Below are 21,527 nucleotides of genomic sequence, written 5' to 3' on the forward strand. Positions count from 1 at the left end.
AGAGAAAGAGAGAGACAGAGGGACACAGGCAGAGGGAGAAGCAGGCTTCATGCAGGGAGCCTGATATGGGACTCCATCCCGGGACTCCAGGATCACGCCCTGGGCCAAAGGCAGGTGCTAAATGGCTGAGCCACCCAGGGATCCCCTATCCCTCCCTATACTACTTTTCTTACACCTCTATTCAAAGCTCTTATCTGCTTTGTATTATAATTATATACCTTCTGTAATTCGGAGCCAAAAAATCTTAAAACTTCCTGACTTGGGTATGCTTGATTACTTAATTTCTTCTATTTTAGTAGTATACCTGCCATTTTAGAACATGCTCACTTCTAGTTGCCAAAAAGTCCACCCTGGGATCCTCTGGATAGGCTTTGTACTAAAGGAAAAATTTCATACTTGTCTGATAGGACAGTGAACTGGGGTTGACACGTGATTACTCAGATTACAGAATAGGAACTTCTTGGAAAGAGAATGAGTGTAACAGGTTTTAAGGAGGGGCCATTTCTTTAGAAGACCAGAGTTTCAGCTGAAATAGTCAACTTCCTTCTTTAATTTGGTAACTTTGTTTTTCTCCCATTGAGTTGAATGTTACAAAAGCAAAGGCTTGGAATGTGGTATGACTTGAAATGTGCTGGATGCTACATTTGAGGATTTTTTCCATCATTATCTCATTTAATCCTCCTAACAACCATGATGTAGGTAGTACTATTAAGTTCCTTTCCACAGGTGATTGGACTGTGCTGAACACTGTGCCCAAGATCACAGAGTAACCGGTGGAACGAGGATTCAAGGCCAGGTCTGTCACACTCAGAAGCCTGTCCTCTTAATGCCCTGCCCTAGGCTCCCCGGCTGCTTGGAGTGATGTGACAGGAAAATGAGAGACTGGGGAAGGCCACTTACCTATCTTTCAGATGTCTGTTCTGATTATAATCACGGATAAATCTTCACCAAGAAAAACATACACATACTATTGGTTTCGCAATATGTAAAAAACGTTGCCTTTGAATAAGTCTTGCCGGTTTTGATCATCTTGTGACTCAGATTCAGCGGGTCCTGGGCAGGGCTCAGGTGTAATCACCGTGGATAAGGTTACGCAACCATTTTGTTCCAATAGTCTCCAAAGCATGGCTAGAACTGTAGTTTCGTGCTTGCTTTGGCAGGAATCATTGCCTTGGCCCCAGTTGTTCCATCATGCTTCCAGATCTCATAAGGCTTAGGGACAGATTTCCACTTTCTTTCATGTATTTATTTGACACATATTTATTAAGCATCCATGAAGGGACAGCCACTAATGAACAGTAAATTTGGTTAAACTATTCTGGCTCATCGGTAGATTGAGGCCACTGTTGTGATAACTACAGTTGCACTTCTTTTGTGTTTTTCTTTTTTCCACTAGGTTGGCTTATTTTCTTGCCCATCACCTTACACAAATGGCAAGAACACGGTCTCATAGAGCTGTCACCCTCTCATCCTCTTGTCTCCCGTAAACATTGCATGTTAAGAACTTTTAATTTTAAGTTCCCTAAAGGGCAGGATAGGGTAGTTTTTTTCCTCCCCAAGGCCTAACACAGCATCTCACATGTGGTGGGTGCTCATTACATGACTGGACATCTGAGCCCTTCAGATGTGTTGACTAGAACTCTAGGGTTGGAAGACTAGGAAGGGTAAAATTTGTGAAGTCTTGGAAAAAGTCTAATTTGGCAACTATAGCTGTATTAGAGATTATATGCTATTTAATGTGGTTTCATTTTTAAGAAAAATATATTGTCATTCATGTTTTCCTTACCTCTGTGGCTTGTTGGAAGATGCCAGTATACCATTTGTGGTCTCAAGTTTACAATGTAATATATTTGTAGCTAGTATTTTTTAAAGATTTTATTTATTTGAGAGAGAGAGATTATGAGCAGGGGGAGCAGCAGGCAGAGGGAGAGGGAGAGGGAGAAGCAGACCTCCCGCTGAGCAGTGAACCTGATGTGGGGCTACATCCCAGGCCCCTAGGATCATGACCTGAGCTGAAGGCAGATCCTTTTACCAACTGAGCCAACCAGGCACCCCTGTAGCTAGTATTTTTATTTTAGGTCATTCAAATTTATATAGTATCATAGAGTTCTAGAGAGGGAGTTTACATTCCTAAAAAAATGTTTTATCACATAGTAAAGCTGAGTGTGGTGTAAAAGCGTAGGCTAGTGGGGAAATCACGTGGGGAGGGAAATGAATGTGCATGTTTATGATGGGCTGGCTAAATTAGTCATAGGATGAGTGAGCAAGGATAAGTGAATTCATCTTGGGACCCCAAGGGACAGTTTCTTAGTAAGGACAGCATGCCGATCTCCCTACTGCTCTCCTTCTAAGACAAGGAAGGCTTGCTTTGTTTCAGAAACTCCTTAAATAGTTTTTTTGTAAAATTAATTTTCCTTGTTTCTTCATTTTTTAAACCATCCCTGTCCGGCAAAGCTGGAATTGAGTCATGAATTAGACTTAAAGATGACTATAGAGTTGGTGATTTCTAATTCTGTCACTTGAGGGGAATGGTAGTAGTAGTAGTAGTAGCCCTAACAATAGGAATAAGCATTAGTAGTGGCGGCAGCAGCAGTAATGATGACATTTTTAGGATGTATGCTATGTGCCTGCACTGCCAAATTCCTCTCCTACATTCACTTCTTTCTTCAGTTTATTTTTACTTTTAAGATTTATTTATTGAAAAAAAGATTTATTTATTAAGAGATAGAGAGGGAGCACACTTGCACGCAAAAGGAGGGGGAGGAGCAGAGAGGGAGGGACAAAGAATCTCAAGCAGATTCCCCAGCCAGCAGGGAGGCCATTTCATTGGGCTCTGTCCCAGGACCCTGAGAGCATGACCTGAGCTGAAATAAGAATCCAAAGCTTAACCGACTGAACTACTCAGGTGCCCCTTTGGTATCATTCAAGACTCAGATGTTCAGTATTCCTTTTTTGGAAACAACAACAACAACAAACCTCTCAAGTTTGTAGCTGTCCTCCCCATAAAACAGAATCTAGAACTGCAAAGTGATTTGTGCTTAGAGATGAACATAGCACACGTGGCTTTGAATCCTAACTCCCACTGGTGGGTCGTGCTGCTGGCTGGTGGTAGTAGTAACAGCAGTAACAGTAATGAAAATAGCAGTCGCGGTACCACCGGTGCTTGTCCTGTCATTTGGATAACATACTATGTACTTGCCCTGTGTGAAACACTTTCCATAAATTCTTCCATTTAATCCTTTGACAGATGGAAAAGTCGAGGTTCAGGAAATTTAAAATCACACCACTGACATGGGCAGGACCGGAGCTTGACCCGCACCCTCAGCTCTGTGTGCTTCCCGGGCCTGTGCTCTTTGCCTCCGTGTTACACCAACCGTGAAGATCTCTTCTGCCTCTCTGGCCAACTCAAAATTCTGAAAACAGATCTCTTCCTCTCTCCTTTCTTTTTTTTCTCTTTTTTTTTTTTAATTAAAATATAACCAACAGGTAACAGTGTAAGTGTAAGGTGTACAGAGTGTTGTTTGATCCACTTGTGTATTGTAATACGGTTACCATGGTAGCATTAATACTTCAATCATGTCACATAATTATCCTTTCTTTTTTGTGGTAGGAACAATTAAGATCTAGTCTCTTGGCAACTTTAAAGTTTATAATACAATATTATGGGCTGTACTCACTGTGCTCTGTGTTAGATCTCCAGGACCTAACCCATCTTACTAGTTCCAGGTTTGTAACCTGAACAAATCTCATTCTTGAGGCTTAGGACCTAAAATATAAGCAACTTCCCACTGGGCATCTCAACATCTATGCCTGAATGACACCCCAAATAACACATTATCTACAATGAACTTTGAAATCTCCTTAACCCCTCTGTGTGCCACAACCACTGTTCCTACTGTATCCTGTATTGTGTAAACACTGCCTCCTGCTAACCTGTCCCCTGTCCTGCATGGGTGTCCCTCATTTTCCTTGACTCCTCCCCCTCCAAGCCCTTGATGCAGCTAATTGCTTATATCCTGTTAAGTCTCTCAGCAATGTACTTCCTTTCTTTCAATCCCCGATGCTGCTCCCAGTCTGACAGGAGCCCTCAGCTATCTCACCTGGATCCCCACAGACACATGGCAGCTGCTCTCCCCCCTTCATCCTAACCTCCCATCCCTTCCCAGGCCCACACGCACTCCCTGCGAGTCCACCTTCAATCTTAGTCTAGAAGTTACCTATTCTGATATGATAGCCCCTCTCCGACCCCCAGAAGTCTGAATGAGGTGTCCTTTCTCTTTTGATGTCCTAAAACTCCCATATATGCTGCCATGTAATGGAGGATGAAAAGACATAATTTATATTAACATGATTTTGTACTGGAAAAGCACTGAATTGGCATTTAGGAAACTCAGAGGTTAGCTCTGTTTGTATTAGCCAATCTTCTGGAGCTCACTTTTTAAGCACAGTAGCATGACATTAGGGCCACGGGTTTCAGTTAGTGTCATCATTTGTTTTTTGTTTTAGAACTCCTTTGTTAGGCTTTTCTCTGGAAGGACCTAAATCTCGAAGCTAAAATTGATAAAAATGTGAAATCCAGGGTATGGCATAGCCCAGAGGCTCAGCTGGAGCTCCCTGTCCTCCTTCCCAGCTTCTGAAGGGTCCTGGAGATGCAAGGAGTACATTTTGAAAATGCTGGCCCTACAGGATCTCAAGGATGTCTTCCAGGAAGCATAGACTCCTTGTGCCTTCAAATATTCCTTTTAATTAATTTTCTTAAAGAGACCCTTCGGTTCTGTGCTGTTATACATCTGAAGTCTTAACTGACTTAAAATTTGGTGAATTACAAATCTGGAAAGGGAGAAAAAGGTAAGGGCCATCTGTAATTCCGAAGTCTTTCTCCTTTGCCACCTAATGAGTTTTAAACAATGACCATGCTAGAACTTTTATAAGACAAACTAGATAGCTACTGCCATCTTTAGTTGGCAGTGGCTTTTACAATCTACTAGATTAGCACTGTTGCTACTGGGCATTGTGTTCTCATATAAAATATGTAACCTTCCAGGCAGAAAGGATTCTGGAAGCATCATTAGCCTTCTTTGTACATTTGTCCATCTGCAAGCAGATGGACAGCCATTAAAACTCTTCACATGAACCTAGATGTATGAGGAAAAATAGTACTGCAGAACTTCACTGTCTTGTACAATAGCCACTAACTAGCAACATGTGGCTATGGACCACTTTCAATGTGCTTAGTCCAAATTGTGGTGGACCATAAGCAAAACATATACCAAATTTCAAAGAGTTACTTCTAAAACAAGTAACAGATCTCATTAATAGGTTTTGCTATTGATCACATGTCAGAGTGATAATTATTTTAGATATATTGGCTTAAATAAAATGTTACTAAAATTAACTTTACCTTCCTCTTTTTACTGTTTTTTATGAAAATACTTAAAATTACATAAGTGGTTTGCTTTATATTTCTGTTGGACAGTGCTGCAGAAAGTTGATGATTCCAAAAAATATTAAACCTAGAAAGTGTCCCACAAACTTGGAAGTGTTGCACAGGGTCAAATCCTAAACATCTAAAGGTAGTGTCTGTATGCTACAGTTTCAGAGCTCTGAAGAAGTAAGGAAGTCCAGGTTCCATCCTTTTATATCCAAATGCTGTGTGACTACCAGCATCATGGTCTAATAAGCCAAATGGAATTCACCAAAATTCTTCCCTTTTCTGTGCCTGTTTCAAAGGCCCACAAATCCATTGTTAGTGTAGACTCCTGAAGTTAGCCTCCTTAAAACTAGTAGGTGATGGAACAGGGATCCTACTCCATTCAGAGCCTCATAGATCTGCTATAGAGGTCTTTATGAATCCAGCCAACCAAAAGGGACACTTTTCTCCTAACCCAACGCCCTTTGGGGATTTGCGAGAAGACCCTGGGAGCAGTACTAGTATGAATAAAAATTATACAACTATGGTTTCCTCTTAAGAGTTTTTCTGCCACATAACCATTTCTCATTTGATTTGATAGTTTTTCTCCCAATAAGTACCTGGTAGGCCATATTTTTTTCAGACATTCAACAAATATTTATTGTCAGTCCTATGCCAGGTACTATTCTAGGCCTTAGAGATAATCCAGATAAAACAGGACAAATGGAGTGAACATCCTATAGATACACTCTACGGCTAAGTTGTAAATTAGGGGGATATTATTTGGGGTTCTGTCAAGTGCCTTTTATTTATGACATGTCAAGTTAACCTTTGGCTTGTAAGATATTTTATCTCCGCAAAGGACTTGAGAATTTACCTTCTTAGCTTTCATTAGATTCATCACTTCCTCCCAAAAGGGAGATAGTGTCCTGGGGAGGGAGGGCAGCAGCCACTCATGGTGTGTTTTCTCTTTTTACTTTCCCTTTCGTAGCCTGCAATGAGCAGGTAATTTTCTCCCACAGGAAAGCTAGGCATGGAAACACTTTCTTACCTAATTGGATGTAACTTTACTGCTGTAATTACAATGATTTCGGAAGCTGGGTTTAATTAAAATACGAATCCAGACTCTGAAAGACTAAGTACTTTGCCACTCAAGTATAGGTACACGCAGGTCAAAAAGAATGTACATGAGGAAAGATGGCTAAGGGTTTTTCTTTTAATGTATTATTTTAGTAGTAGTAAAATTGTGGAGGATTGTACAGCACCTCTTTGGGAGCTTTATGTTTTAATGTTTTATACCAGAGGTCAACAATTCATAATAATTGTGTGACAGGGAAGCACTCAGCCAGATGGATGCCAGGATACACTTCTCCCCCTGTGGATAGGACCCCATTTACCTTTATAAGAGCTAGATGCATTGCTGTGCTTCCCTTCAAAGGGATTTCCACAGTGCCCTTCTCTGCCTGGGCACCTATGACTTTTTTTTTATTTATTTATTTTAATTTATTTATTTGTTTATTCATGGAGACAGAGAGAGAGAGAGGCCGAGACACAGGCGGAGGGAGAAGCAGGCTCCATGCTGGGAGCCCGACGTGGGACTTGATCCCGGGTCTTCAGGATCATGCCCTGGACCGAAGGTGGCGCTAAACTGCTGAGCCACCCGGGCTGCCTGTACCTATGACTCTTACTGTGTCACCTATGACTCTTAGTGTGTCTCCTCCTTAGTGGAAGCAGAATGGAACCTTCCAGCGTCCCCATCAGCATTCTACCTCCTTTCTCTTATTCTTGGTTTTCCTATTCTCTCTTGAGATCCGTGCTATTAATTGGTTGATGTATTAAATTTCCTATAGCTTGGAGCCAGTTGTGCTTTTTTTAAGATTAAGAAATTGCCCCTTAGCTTCATGTTCAATAGATTTCTCTTTATCATGATTCTGTCTGAAAGAACGTAGAACATCCTGTGTGGCATTTCACTGATTGGACTTTTTTTTCTGTTGGTGACTGATGACTTCAGTTGCTGAATAGCTTTGAACACCTTTCCTCTCTACCTGCATTTTCACCCTAACATTGCAATATGTTTTTCAGGTTTTCAATTCAAGAACAGCCGAACTACTTAGTCATCACCAAGTGGAAATAAAACAAGAGTTTCCAAGAGAAGGGTACGTTCCCTGATTTACTATGTAAAGCTACCTTGTATTTATTAATCCATCTCACCTTACCTGCCCAGTGGCCTTGTAAGTTAAACTTGACCGAACCCCTCCTGAGAAGGCTTGAGAGATAGGTTTTAGTCAAGGAAAGAAGCAGTACCTTGGTGGCTCAGCAAAAACATATGGGTGATTGACAGCTTGGGAATTCAGTGACAGGAAAGGAAGCGATAATAAAGTAGCAAGGCAGAGGAGCATTAAATAACAGAAATTCCACATTGACCTCGAAGGCATTTAGTTCTATGTCCATCCTTGGCAAACACTGCTTTGCTGATTGGAGTGTAAACATTCACATATCTTATCATCTAATGCTAAAATCACCCTTCTTGGAATAATGTGCATATGTAGTAGTTGTGATTAAATAGAATTCTAAGTATATTATTTAAAAGTTAATGATGTTTATGATACAACTACTTTGAAAAACGGCGGCAGTTTCTTATGAAATCAGCCATATATCTGCAGATTCTGCTCTTAGGAATTTATCCAAGAGAAATGAAAGCAGAAAGCATATGGCTATAGAAAGATATACATGAATGTTTATAGCAGCTTTGTTCATAATAGCCCAAACTGGAAACAACCCAAATGTCTGTCATCTGTAGAATGGATAACAGTGAAATACCATGAGGCAATTTTTAAAAAGTGAACTGATGCATGCCACAACATGGTTGATTTGTATTAATATCATGAAACATGAACAAAGCTGAACACAAAGGAGTACACACTGCATGGCTGTATCTGAGATATAAGAAGAGACTAAGGTAATCTAAGATAATAGAAATCCAAAAATTGATTGCCTGTGGACTATGTGATTGACTTGAAAGAGGCATGAAAAAACTTTCAGGAGCAACAGAAATAATTCTGTATCTTGACTGGGATGGTGGTTAGATGGGGACATACATTTGTTAAAACTCAACAGATTATGCACTTTTGATCTATTTATTTTACTTAACAACTAAATGCAATTTAAGAAAGAGAAAAAAAAACTTGATGCCCTACCAAATTTTAGTATTTCCTTTTCATGAAAAATGTTCTCCTGCATTTTAGAGAATTATTTTATTTTATTTATTTTTTATTTTTTTAAAGGTTTTGTTTTTTTTCATTCATGAGAGACACAGAGAGAGAGAGAGAGGCAGAGACATAGGCAGAGGGAGAAGCAGGCTCCCTGCAAGGATCCCGATTCGGGACTCATGACCTGAGCCAAAGGCAGATGCTCAACCCCTGAGCCACCCAGGTGCCCCTCTCTCTAGAGTTATTTTAGTAATGAAAGCTATTGATACCATACTAGCCTTAGAATGACTGTCCACAGGCCTAATCCCAGTGCAATTTGGAGAGAGCACGTAGGTCTTGAATGGACAAAAGTTAGAAATATGTGGAAGGAGCTTAAGTTTTTAGAAAAAGAATTTAGAGACTACTCAAAGCTCAGGAGAGCCAGGCAGGCTCAAGGAAGGCCAAGAAAAAAAGGCATTTGGAATTCCCTTGGACTTCCAGATTCGAGGGTAGGATTTTTTAAATTTGGGTCCTTTCTACTTGTGGTTTTCCTCAATTGCCATTTTGTTTTTTTCCACACTTCTTTTCCTTGTCATTTATGATGAGCCTTTCATCTTTCTGAGGTCCTTGTACCTTACCAAAATGGCGCCAGGATTGGGTCTGAAAACTGGAAGCAATGCCTTGTCTACATGAAATAATTACTGGATGTAATTTAAATTTTTCCCTAAATTCTCACAAAATATTTTGGGAGAAAAATGGCAAAAGAGATTAGTATACTTCTTTTCAGAATTCCTTTTGCTTCACAAATAAATAAGTACATACACAAACAAGTAAGTAAATAAGTAGATCAGTCACTGCCCCCATCCCAAGAGTGATATATGTATCTCAATCTACTTAGAAATAGCTAGTGACTAGTGAAAAAATGCAGTTGGCTTATCAAAATTCATCAAAAGTCACAGGATCTAAAGAATTGGGGAGCTAATTTTTTATTAGATTCGAAAATAATTATTTAAAAGTAGGTAGAGTATCTGCTATTTATGGTCTGCCATTGCTTGCCTTCTTTCAAATGAGTAATTACTATGTGAAGAATGAGAAAAATGTAAGGGAAATGGGCTTTTGTTTAAATCATTTCTTTGGAATACTGGTGATACTTTCCTTTGCTAATGTAATTTTCTTTGATTTGTGCACCTGCCACACCTTCATAAGCATACATATCTAGAGGAATAAGCTATGTTTATATTGCTTCCTTGTGGACTAACCAAATACATTCTTTTGTTCAAAGATGGGTGGAACAAGACCCTAAGGAAATTCTGCAGTCTGTCTATGAGTGTATAGAGAAAACATGTGAGAAACTTGGACAGCTCAATATTGATATTTCCAACATAAAAGGTATTTTTAATAGAATATTTTTCTCCATGTATGATTATCTCAATTGAATTCAATCATTCATTCATTCAGCACATAGCCAAACACCTGTGCAATGGCAAGCATTTCTGTGCCAACTGAGGGAGTGACAATAAATGGGTAGATGAAATCCATGTTCTCATGAAGCTTTCATTCCAGTGGGTGTAAGAGCAGGCAAATGCGAGCTGATCTCAGGTCCTGGGAAGCCCTGTGCAGGGGCTAAAACTGAGTTGATACTGTAGGGTGGGCCCAGAGAGGCTTACTTTAGATTGAACAGCTAGAGAAGGCCTCTCTAAGAAGTTGACACTGTTGCCAAGGTCTCAAAAGCCGAAAGGGGCCCACCATGCAGATGGCTGGGAGAAGAATGTGTAAGGAAAAGGAAGCAGCATGTGCAAAGGTCCTGAGGTGGGAATACGCTTGGCCTATTTCTGGGTTGGAAAAAGACCAGTGTGTGAAAAGTGGAGGAAAGGAGGGTGGGGGTGGATCAGAGGTTTCAGTAGGAACAGTAATCAGGGAAGCCAATAGGGCCTTGTCAGCCACAGTTAGGAGTTTGGGTGCTATTCTTAGTATCACGGGAAGCTGGCAGTGAGAAGGTTTTAAGCAAGGTGACGGGATGACAGGATCTGACTTGCAGTTTAAAGACAACTTCCTCACTGCACTGTGGAGCCATGTGGGGGCGGACAGTAAAGGTCTGAGTGGCTGCTGTGGAAGTCCTGAGAAAGAGGATGGGGACCTGACTGGCAGTGGTAGCAGGGGAGGTGATTTGAGGGGGCAGAACTGGATGATACATTGGAATTCAGGGTAGTAGAGAGAGCAGTATTGTCAGGGGATGTGATTGGTCAAAGATGATGCTTGGGTTTTTGCTGGAGCCCCTAGATAGATTGGGGAACATGGGCGGTGGGGGGGGGTTGAAGTGAAAGCATTTCACTTAGAGCATCTCCTTGAAATAACTGGAAGTGTTAGATTATTACAGGATCTGTATTAATTCCAAGTAGTTTATTGTTTTTGAAGATTTATTTATTTGAGAGAGTGAAAGAGAGTGCAAGAGCATGAGCGGGGAGGGTGGCAGAGGGACAGGGAGCATTCTCAAGCAGACTTGGAGCTGAGCAGCAAGCCTGATGCAGGGAACAATCCTACAACCCTGAAATGCCCGGAGCCAAAATCTAGTCAGTGGCTTAACCAACTGAGCCACCCAGGCACCCTTGTAGGTAGTTTGACCCCAAGTAAGGGCAACCTTCAATTGGTGATAGTGGTGCCTTGATTCACATCATCTTGGCTATGAGATTTACCAGCACTCCTGAATTGAAACTTTGATTGTTCATTTTGGTGGAGATGCTGGGGAGAAACTTTGAATTTTTTTTCAGACTTTGCTCTATTTGTATAAATAAAACTTACTTTAAAAAGACTGAATGGAAAAAAAAATGAAAAAAAAAAATAAAAAAAAGACTGAATGGAGCATCTAGATGGCACACTTGGTTAAGCATCTGACTCTTGGTTTCCACTGGGCTGGTGGACTTGAGCCTCATGCCGGGCTCTGTCCTCAGCGGGTAGTCTGCTTCGAATTCTCTCTGCCTCTCTTGCTCTGTTCTCTCTCTCTCTCTCTCTGTCTGTCTCAAATGGATTCATCTTTAAAAAAAGACTGAATGTTATCAAAATCAATTGTTCAGCAGACTCACATGCTGGGTATGCTAGGGAAACAGTGGAGCACAATAGGGTTGTGCCACCAACAGCCAAGTGAGGGAAGCACATGTTAATGCTATCACAAATTAATGGAATATCCTACCCCGTTTGTCCCTATATCAATGTGGAAGTGTTTCAAACTTCTTTTAGAGTATCACTCACCAAGTTCTAGATGAGTTGTGCAAATCAAAGTGATGGTTGGTTGTGTCCTTGAATTGTTCTCCCAGGTTTTCCAGCCTCAATGACCTAAACATATAGGAGGCATTCAGTAGTACACTCCATTGTCAAAATATCTTATTACCAAAGACATGAAAAATCTATGTGGCTTATAAAGCCACACTCCATTGTCAAAATATCTTATTACCAAAGATAACTTCACAAACCACTTCACTTTTTTTTTCAAACCACTTCACTTTTTAGCTCTAGTGTAGCAAATAACTCTAGCTAAAAAGTGATTTATTTGTAGTCTTACCTATTAATCATTAAGAATTTATCATAGCTGGTTGTATTTCTTTTAAAAAAATATTTTGCTTATTTTTTTAAAGATTTTATTTTTAAACAACATCTACAGCCCTCTGCACCCAGCATGGGGCCCCGACTCAAAACCCTGAGATCAAGAGTCAGATGCTCCCCTGATTGAGCCAGCCAGGTGCCAATCGCTGGTTGTTTTCTTTTGCAGAACCTAGTTTGGTGTTAGTTGTCTTCCACCAGAAACTTTATAGATTTCAGGTATGGATGAGCAATGTCTCCAAAATCAAAGTTCACTCAGTGCAACAGCACATAGGAGTCCAAGACAAGTAAATAGGGGGCTGCTTTACTTCTTAGAGTGGGCAGCTCTGTTTAAGCCTGCCATTGAACTGAAGGTGCTACAAAGTTCATCCTCATGTGGTAGAAGCAAAATATAACATACACTGCTTTAACATTGAGACTATAGGGGCCCCTGGCTGGCTTAATCAGTAGAGCATGCAACTCTTGAGCTTGGGGTCATGAATTTAAACCTCAGGTTGAGTTATGAAGATTACTTTAAAAATAAATTTTAAGGGATCCCTGGGTGGCACAGCGGTTTAGCGCCTGCCTTTGGCCCAGGGCACGATCCTAGAGGCCTGGGATCAAATCCCATGTCGGGCTCCCAGTGCATGGAGCCTGCTTCTCCCTCTGCCTATGTCTCTGCCTCTCTCTCTGTGTGTGTGACTATCATAAATAAATAAAAAATAAAATAAAATAAAATAAAATAAATTTTAAAAACTCAGGAGCATAAAATTTTCAGCTGTTAAATTCCCTTGTATCCAAAGTAGTTAAGTAGTTACCACACTATTGGAGAAAAGGGAAACCACCCCCCACCCACTGCCTTGCCCTGCCAAACATCCACACACATTTCTGTCTTCTATCTACTCTCAGGGTGTCTCAGAAAGGTACCTTATTGTCCAAAATAGCTTCCCAGCTTTGGCTGGATCTCATTTCCAATTGTTATAACATGCCTCAAGCACACATCTTCCAGAGACTGTTTTTCTTAGAGCTTTACACCTCTTCCCATATGGCACTTTTAGTAGCCCTAGAGCCTTCCTCCAGGGTTCTTATTTCACTTTGGGTGGTTTTAGAGTTTTGGGGTTTTTTTCCCCTAAAAACTTGTTCCAATTATAAATTATGACTTTATTTTTATTTATTTTTATTTTTTTAAGATTTTATTTATTGATTTTTAAAGTGGGTTCTAGGCCCAACATGGGGCTTGAACTCAGTACCCTAAGATCAGAGTTGCATGCTCTACCAACTGAGCCAGCCAGGTGCCCTGATTTTATTTTTAAATAAGGATGCATACCATCCATAATTCTACCAACAATTATAACACCCTACAGTATTTCCAAAGTCTTTTTCTAAGTATATTTTCTTAACTATGATCATAGCTTTTCACAGGCAATATTAAGCAAAATTGAACCAGAGATTTTGAAGTTAGCATTTGACTAGCTAATTTTACTCGCAGCACTCACTGTCCAGAAAAATACCTCCTGAGAAAGAACATGCAGGTGAAGCTTGAACTTCCTAGATACAGTGTACTGCATTGGGTTTTATATATGCCAATGATGATAGTATCTGTAACTAAAAGACTGTGGGACCAGGAAATTATACATACTTGAGACATGTAACTCTCATATGCTCCTAAGTAGGAGATAAACCAGGGTAGAGAATTACAGGACCTGAATATGTAATTCTGAGAAAGAAGGAATTAAAAATTAGGCACTATTTAGAGAAGCATGTGTGCTGGGATTGGCAAAAAAGTTTTGTTTTTATTTAAATTTAATTAACATATTGTATTACTAGTTTCAGAGGTAGAATTTAGTAGAGTTGGTTTTTAAAGATTATTTGAGTGGGGGTACCTGGGTGGCTCAGTTAGCTAGGCGTTTGCCTTTTTGGCTCAGGTTATGATTCTGGAGTCTCAGGATCAAGGCCCACATAGGGCTCCCTGCTCTGCAGGGAGTTTGCTTCTCCCTCTGCTCCTCACCCAACTCATTCTCTCTCTCTCCCTCTCTCTCTCTCTCTCTCTCTCTCTCTGTCCTCCTCCAAATAAATAAATAAATAATAAAATCTTTTTTTAAAAAGTATTTGAGAGAAAGCATGTGCATACACAAACACGAGTGGGGGGGGGGGCGAGCAGAGGGAGAAAGAGAGAAGCTGACTCCCCACTGAGCACAGAGCTCATCATGGTGCTCAGTCTCACAATCCTGAGATCATGACCTGAAATCAAGAGTCTGCTGCTCAAGAAACTGAGCCACCCAGGTACCCCAGAAAAGTTATCTTTTCTTTTTTTTAAGATTTTTATTTATTCATGAAAGATAGGAGAAGCAGGCTCCCAATGGGGAGCCTGAAGCAGAATTTGATCCCAGGACCCCAGGATCACGAACCAAAGGCAGACGCTCAACCACTGAGCTACTCAGATGCCCCTAGAAAAGTTTTCTTTAAAAAAAAAAAAAAAAACCAAAAGGGTGCCTGGCTGGCCCCGTAGGTAGAGCATGTGAGTCTTGATCTCAGGGCCATGAGTTCAAGCCCCACATAAAACAAACCTTAAAAAAATACAGAGGATTTTAGGGTAAAATAGATGTTGGAACACTGAAAAAGTTCAGAAGAACTACATAAAGCCTGCATGCGCTGGGGAGAAATCAATAATGGAGATGTGTTTATGGCAGCAGGAGAATCCTAAGAAGCTATTTCGCTGGACTTTGATCATCTGCAAGAAAAGCAATTTTACTTAGGACAAAGGAACCGAATTAAGATAGAAGGAAAAGAAAGAGTGGTCAGGGAGGAATCTGTGACCAATGAGTCAGATAGAAATAGCTCTCAATTACATTCTGAATGTAAGTTAGAATGAGGCAATAAAGAAAGGTAGCCCAAAGGACGTAGGATAGTGACTCAGAGACTGCGGCTAAGCGAGCAGCCAGTCTATTTATGGAAAATTAATGTACTAGGGAAAAATAGGAGATTTTACTGGACTATGAATTCATTGTGATCTCACAGTGTAAAGTTGTCACAGAACTATTATGTTCACAGTATTCCAATTTAGCAGTCTGTTGCTGAGGTCCAACTGAGTTCTCTGGTCTCTGTATTGTGTCCACAGTGCTGCCGGGAAATTCCTTTATGAGTCCTGCTTAGCTCAGTCCCATTCTCTGCAACTATTAGTTTACTCTCTCCTCAGCAATATTGATGAGAATGAGGGGTACCTGGTGGCTCAGTCAGTTAAGTGACCAACTCCTGGTTTCCACTCAGGTGGTAATCTCATGGTTTGTGGGATCAAGCCCTGTGTCGTCTCTGAGCTCAGTGTGGCGTCTGCTTGAGTCTCTTTCTGCCCCTCCCACTCGTGCTTTTTCTTACTCTAAAATAAATTAATTAAAACTAATATTTTAACAATGAACGGAAGCAGTAAGAAACATTTATTGATCAGTTATTATGTGCCAAGCACTGTTGTAATACATAGTAACTCATTGTAACCCTGTTAGGTGGGAACTATTCTCCAATTTACAGAAGATAAAACAGATTGAGATCCAGGGTCCTGGTGCTAGGAAACAGGAATTTGAATTTGAACCCCAGCAGTCTGGCTTCAGAACCTGAGCTCTAATTGAATGATGCCCCAAACTCATGATCCTAATTTGCTTGACCCCATTTGAGCAGATAACCTTGTGTGCTACTTCACAGAGAACATTGAGGCTCTGGGGCCTTAATTCCTCATTTCCTTTCCCCATACTTGGATAAAGGTTATTTAGATGAACTGTTAGCCGGACTCCCTAAAAACAAAAGAAAGGGCTCAAATAAATAAATGAAAGGGAGGAAGTTACAACTGATACCAAAGAAATACAAAGCATCATAAGAGAATGCTATGAAAAATTCTAGGTAAATAAATTGGACAACCTAGAAGAAATTGATACATTCCTAGAAACCTACACTCTTCCCAGACTGAATCACGAAGTTATAGAAAATCAGAATAGGCCAAACATTAGCAAGGAGTTTGAATCAGTAATCAAAAACTAAACTAAATTGAGCTAAAAAGCTTACTGCACAGCAATGGAAACCATCAACAAAATAAGCAACCTACTAAATGGGAAAATATATTTGCAAATCATTTATCTGATAAGGGGTTAATACCAAAGCTACAAAGAATCCATACAACTCAATAGCAAACAGATAGTCTGATTAAAAACTGATCACAGGACCCAAATGTCTTTTTTCCAGAGAAGTCATACACATGGCCAATAGGCACCTGAAAAGATGCTCATCATCGCTCATTTTCAGGCAAATGCAAATCAAAATCCCAATGAAATAATCACACCACACCTATCAGAATAGCTATTCTCAAAACCGTGACAACTGTTGGTGAGGTTGTGGAGGAAAGGGAACCCTCATGCACTGTTAGTGGGAATGCAAACTGGTGCAGCCACTGTGGAAAACAGTATGGAGGTTTCTCCAAAAACTAAAAACAGAACTGCCATATGATCCAGCAATTTTACTTCTGGGTATTTACGCAAAGAAAATGAGAACACTAATTCAAAAAGATAAATACACCCCTATGTTCATTGCAGTGACTCACAATAGCCAAGATATGTAAACAACCAAAGTGTCCTTTGATGGATGAATATACAATGGAATATTATTCAGTCATAAAATGAAATCTTGTCATTTGTGACAACATGGATGGACCTTAAGGGTATGCTAAGTGAAATAAGTCAGACAGGAAGACAAATGCTGTAGGACTTTACTTTTATGTGGAATTTTAAAAACAGCATGAACAAAACAAAACTCGTAGGTGCAGAGATCAGATTGGTGGTTGCTGGGGGGAGGGCCCAAAATGGGAGAAGGGAGTTGAGGTACAAATTTCAGTCATAAAATAAGTAAGTCATGGGGATATGATGTGCAGCATGATGACTATAGTCAACAATATTGTATTGCATATTATGTAACTTTGTATGGTGACAAGAGGATACTAGATTTACTGTGATCTCTGCAGTGTATCCAGTCATTATGTTGTATACTTGAAACTAATGTTTTGTGTCAACTATGTACCTTAATAAAAAAGTATGTAGCTCATTTTCCACAGGCCAGTTTTCATTGCTCTCTATTACATATAAAATCCACTTACAGTAAAGTCTAAGTAATTACTTTTTAGTTTAGATTTTAGTGTATGGTTTTAAAAATAAACTGTTGTTTTGAGCTTTAAAACAAAGATTATTTAGAACAAGGGAACTATTGGTTCCCCCTCAGCTCTGTACTATTCAGAACATTCCAGTTATGTTTTATTCTAGGTATACAATTTGAACAATCTGGACAGAAAGTTGTGTGTTCCTAGGGGAGGTGGTCAAGGGACTTTCAGTCATACCACGTGGAAGGGGACCTGGCTGGCTCAGTCAGTAGAACATCTGATCTTAGGGTTGTGAGCTTGAGCCCCATGCTGGGCATAGGGATTACTTAAAATAAAAATAAACCATACCATATGGTGGGAGCAGTAGAAGGAAATTGGACTATTTAGCTTATATAGGGGAAAAGAAGACCTGAGAGACCATACAACTGCCTCAAGTTCATGAAAAACTCACATATAAAAGTATTAATCTTATTGCATGTATCTCCAAAGACTGTAGCTAAGATCTGTAGGTGAAAGCTACAGGAAGAGGATTTTTTAAAAAAACAAAGTTATGAATAAAGATTGGTCTGCCTCGAGAGGTACTGAATATTTTGTCACTAGAAGTGCTGTCTGAATAGTCACATGAGGAGTCGTTTTGGGGGAAATTTAACCGGAAGACCTGTCTATTATTGATTATGTAGCCTTTAAAGTCGGTCTTCACCTTACATTCTGAAAGAGTTCAATCCTTCAGGCCAGTGCGTTCAACCCAGGCTGCACAGTAAAATCACTCGGGGAACTTTAAGGAAAAATAGTAATGCTCAGATCCTACTCCGTCTGTTAAATTGGAATGTTTGGGTCATGGCCTGGGCATTGATGTTTTTTTTTTAAAGCTCTCCAGTTGATTCTAATGTACAGCCAAGTCTGAGAACCTGTGAGTTAGCTGAATCAAGCTGAATTGAGTAAAATGGTATGGATTAGTGTTTTACTTATAGTAACTGTAACTATGGCATTTGAGTCCTATGAAGGTCAGTATAATGTAAATGCCATCACATGTTGTATTTATGCCTGATTCAAATTCATATGTCTTACAACATACTCAAATATGAGAACAAAACAATTCCCAAAGAACCACCATAGGAGGTTGCCCAGCCTGAAGGATTTTATCTGTTTTCTTAAAATGCAGGTGCATGCATGCACAGAGAGAGAAATCGCTTATAGCAATTAGTAAATAAATGGATGAGATGATTGTTGGTCTCCTTAGAATAATAAATTGGGCACTGTAAATTTGGACTTAGTGCATTCCCTTTTTTATAAGGTAACCTGGGAGCCTTTCATTTGGATATTGATCTGGGTTCATTTTGTGCTGGTAGTGAGGCAGGAAGCAGTCTGTAGAAATAAAAAGAAGCTCTTGACAGTGGGTGTTTACTTTTCCTGGAGCCACTCACAGACAATATATTCAGTACCCACGACAAAAGTGCCAAATGTTTTTTCAAACTGTTATGTTTAGTTATGCCTATTAAAAAGAAAACATGAGAACTATTCTCCTGAAGTAGTTTTCTACTTGTTTAATTTGTACTCCCTTCTGTTTAATTTTCTCTTTCAAGCTATTGGTGTCAGTAACCAGAGGGAAACCACTGTAGTCTGGGACAAGTTAACTGGAGAGCCACTCTACAATGCTGTGGGTAAGCTGTTATTCATGGATGTCAAATGAGAGGCCTTTCTCCACTTGCAGACACTGTCACGCTGAAAGGTCTGGCTGAGAAAGCATGTGGTCATGTTTCCTAGACTCAGATGGGATGGGCACGTATAGTCCTCTAAGAAATCAGTTTTTAGGTATTTACCATCTTCTGGTATTTTATTCACATCTTGAATTAACTTTTCCCCTTGTTTCCTCCTTTTCTTGATTATTTGTATCATACAAATGGTTCAGTGTTGCCCGAACTGTTTCATGGTCCCTGTTGCTCATGAAACCTAAAAGAGATCCCGCCTCCTCCCCTTAAAAATCGAAATTACACATGTTCACATACCTCTCTCTATAAAGTACTTGTGTACTTGTTTTCCCATCTGGTAATTTGAATGGACTCACCTGAGGTTCTGAAAATAAAATCTCAAAATTTTAGCTCCTTCCGCTACACATTTGGCTATTTCAACTGGGGTTCCAAAACTCAAAATCTCAAATACACCAACATTAGCTATTACATCTTACTTAAATGTAAATGACCATGAGCGTATTGTAGTATTCTCTTCGCACATGACAGTAGGTACTAAATGACACTGTCATTTGCTAAAAGGAAACTTCTGTTGTAAATATACAGTCACTAAAACACATCATTCTGTTCACAAATAACAAAACACAATTTTTTGTCAATAAAATACCAGATTGTGAGGTGTGGAATGGAGGTAGAAATTGTCAGAGATGGTATGATTTTTAGAGTGAGCTATTTTTACTTTATAGTTACTTTAATATTGATTGGAAGAAAGTGATCTTTGAGCAGAAAATACACTAAAACGGTGCCTGGTAAGAGTAGCATAAAACCTTTGGAAATAATCTTTGTAAAAAATTAGATATTTGCTGTAATTGTGTTATTAGAGACAATTTAGTATATCTTCGGTACTTTGTTTAAAAAAATTAAAGACTCAGAAAATGTCAATTGTAACTATAGGTCCTGTTACACAAAAGTACACATTTTAAATCTTTATTTTGTTCTCATTCTCATGAGCAAATCATTTTGAATATAAGCAAAGCAGGATATTACAGTTTTAATGACTGATACCTAGGGGGTATTCTTTCATGGATCACTATTAGCCAACATCTTGAACTAGATAGGTTTTGCTTTTTTTTCCCGTGGGGGAAAAGGATGGACCTTCTCAAAAGAACCAGAAAGTTCCTGTTAAACTCTAAACTTTGAATTGTAAAAATGCAACTTTGGACTTTGAGTTGTCATTTTAAAATAATGCAACTAGCTTAGTGGAAGTTATAGTAAAAGATTTAAGTAAATATTTCACCAGAAATAACTTTGTTTTCTGATTTGCTTATGTAGTCATTTCCTTTTCTTCTACCTTTGTCCCTCTGTGCCCCATCCTATGTGCTTTTCAGTATTAATTTCTACTGCACCTATGGGATATGAGGAATTTTTTTCTTTTTTTTTAAAGATTTTATTTATTTATTCAAAGAGAGAGAGAGAGAGAGGCAGAGACATAGGCAGAGGGAGAAGCAGGCACCATACAGAGAGGCTGACATGGGACTCGATCCCGGGTCTCCAGGATCACACCCTGGGCTGCAGGCGACGCTAAACTGCTGTGCCACCGGGGCTGCCCAAGGAATTTTTTTTCAATACTGAACCATGCACATGTCTTGAGAACCTCTTATGTTTGGTGCTATACTACATGTGTTATAGAGACTATGAGTTATTGGGCAGTTTTATAAGAGGCTAACACAAAATTAGGGAATAGTTGATAAGCTATGCTGATAAAATGAATAGGAATTAGAGGAAGTACACGTTAGTATGGATTTTGAATTTTGGGTATACTTCTGCAGGAGCTTGAACTTCATTTTAGGGCTTGTAGAATGTGTTGGATTATATTAGGAAAAGGGAATATTGAAGGCTAGTGTGAACAAGCGATGAAGGTGAAAATGTCTATACAATATTTCACCAAAGAGTGAAGAGACTGATCAGATTCGTGGGTAGGATGGCTTCTTTATTAGTTTTAATAAAACTAGCAGTGATAATAATGCTCAGTAAGTGCTAACATTACTGTGTACTAAGGATTTTGCTAAACACTTCATCCCTATTATTTAATCTCAATGACCCTGAAGCAGGTTTTACTTGCCTTTTCTTACAAACGAATTAGGGGGGGGTGGAAGGGGCAGCTACATACCTTGTCCAAGGCCGTATAGCTGTAAATAGAGGTAAAGCCACAGTTTGAACATAAACCTCTAACCCCAAAGCCTATTTTGGATAAAAAGGGGTTGGGGAGGATATAGAAGGCACTGAAAGCCATGTGCTGGGTAACATGGGACAAAATGAGTAATAAAGGAGAATGTACCTTCCCTTATGGAGGAATGGGTTGGTTCAAATGTACCTTTCTACTGAGAACAGTTCAAGAAGTTAGACAAAACAAAAGAAAACTCTGTCTGAGGGACTTGAAGGCTACCAAGGCAGTGAGGAATTATAGGACCAAGATCCAGGAGAGAAGGAAAGCCTAGAGAGATAAACCTGGCCTTCAGTGCTGCTTATTCCCTAGA

General features: G+C 39.7%; 1 protein-coding gene across 7 annotated transcripts in view; it reads left to right on the forward strand.

The window, feature by feature from the left end:
* Nucleotides 1-21,527, forward strand: part of GK (glycerol kinase) — a 76,237-nt gene that overhangs the window by 2,944 nt on the left and 51,766 nt on the right. For all 7 annotated transcript variants that reach the window (XM_041740603.1, XM_041740604.1, XM_041740605.1 and 4 more), the window contains 3 exons: nt 7,493-7,566; nt 9,881-9,987; nt 18,886-18,963. In XM_041740603.1, coding sequence (XP_041596537.1) covers nt 7,493-7,566; nt 9,881-9,987; nt 18,886-18,963 — 259 coding nt within the window. The remainder of the gene's footprint in view (nt 1-7,492; nt 7,567-9,880; nt 9,988-18,885; nt 18,964-21,527) is intronic.

Source organism: Vulpes lagopus, chromosome X, assembly GCF_018345385.1.
Source record: "Vulpes lagopus strain Blue_001 chromosome X, ASM1834538v1, whole genome shotgun sequence".
Classification (NCBI taxonomy): domain Eukaryota; kingdom Metazoa; phylum Chordata; class Mammalia; order Carnivora; family Canidae; genus Vulpes; species Vulpes lagopus.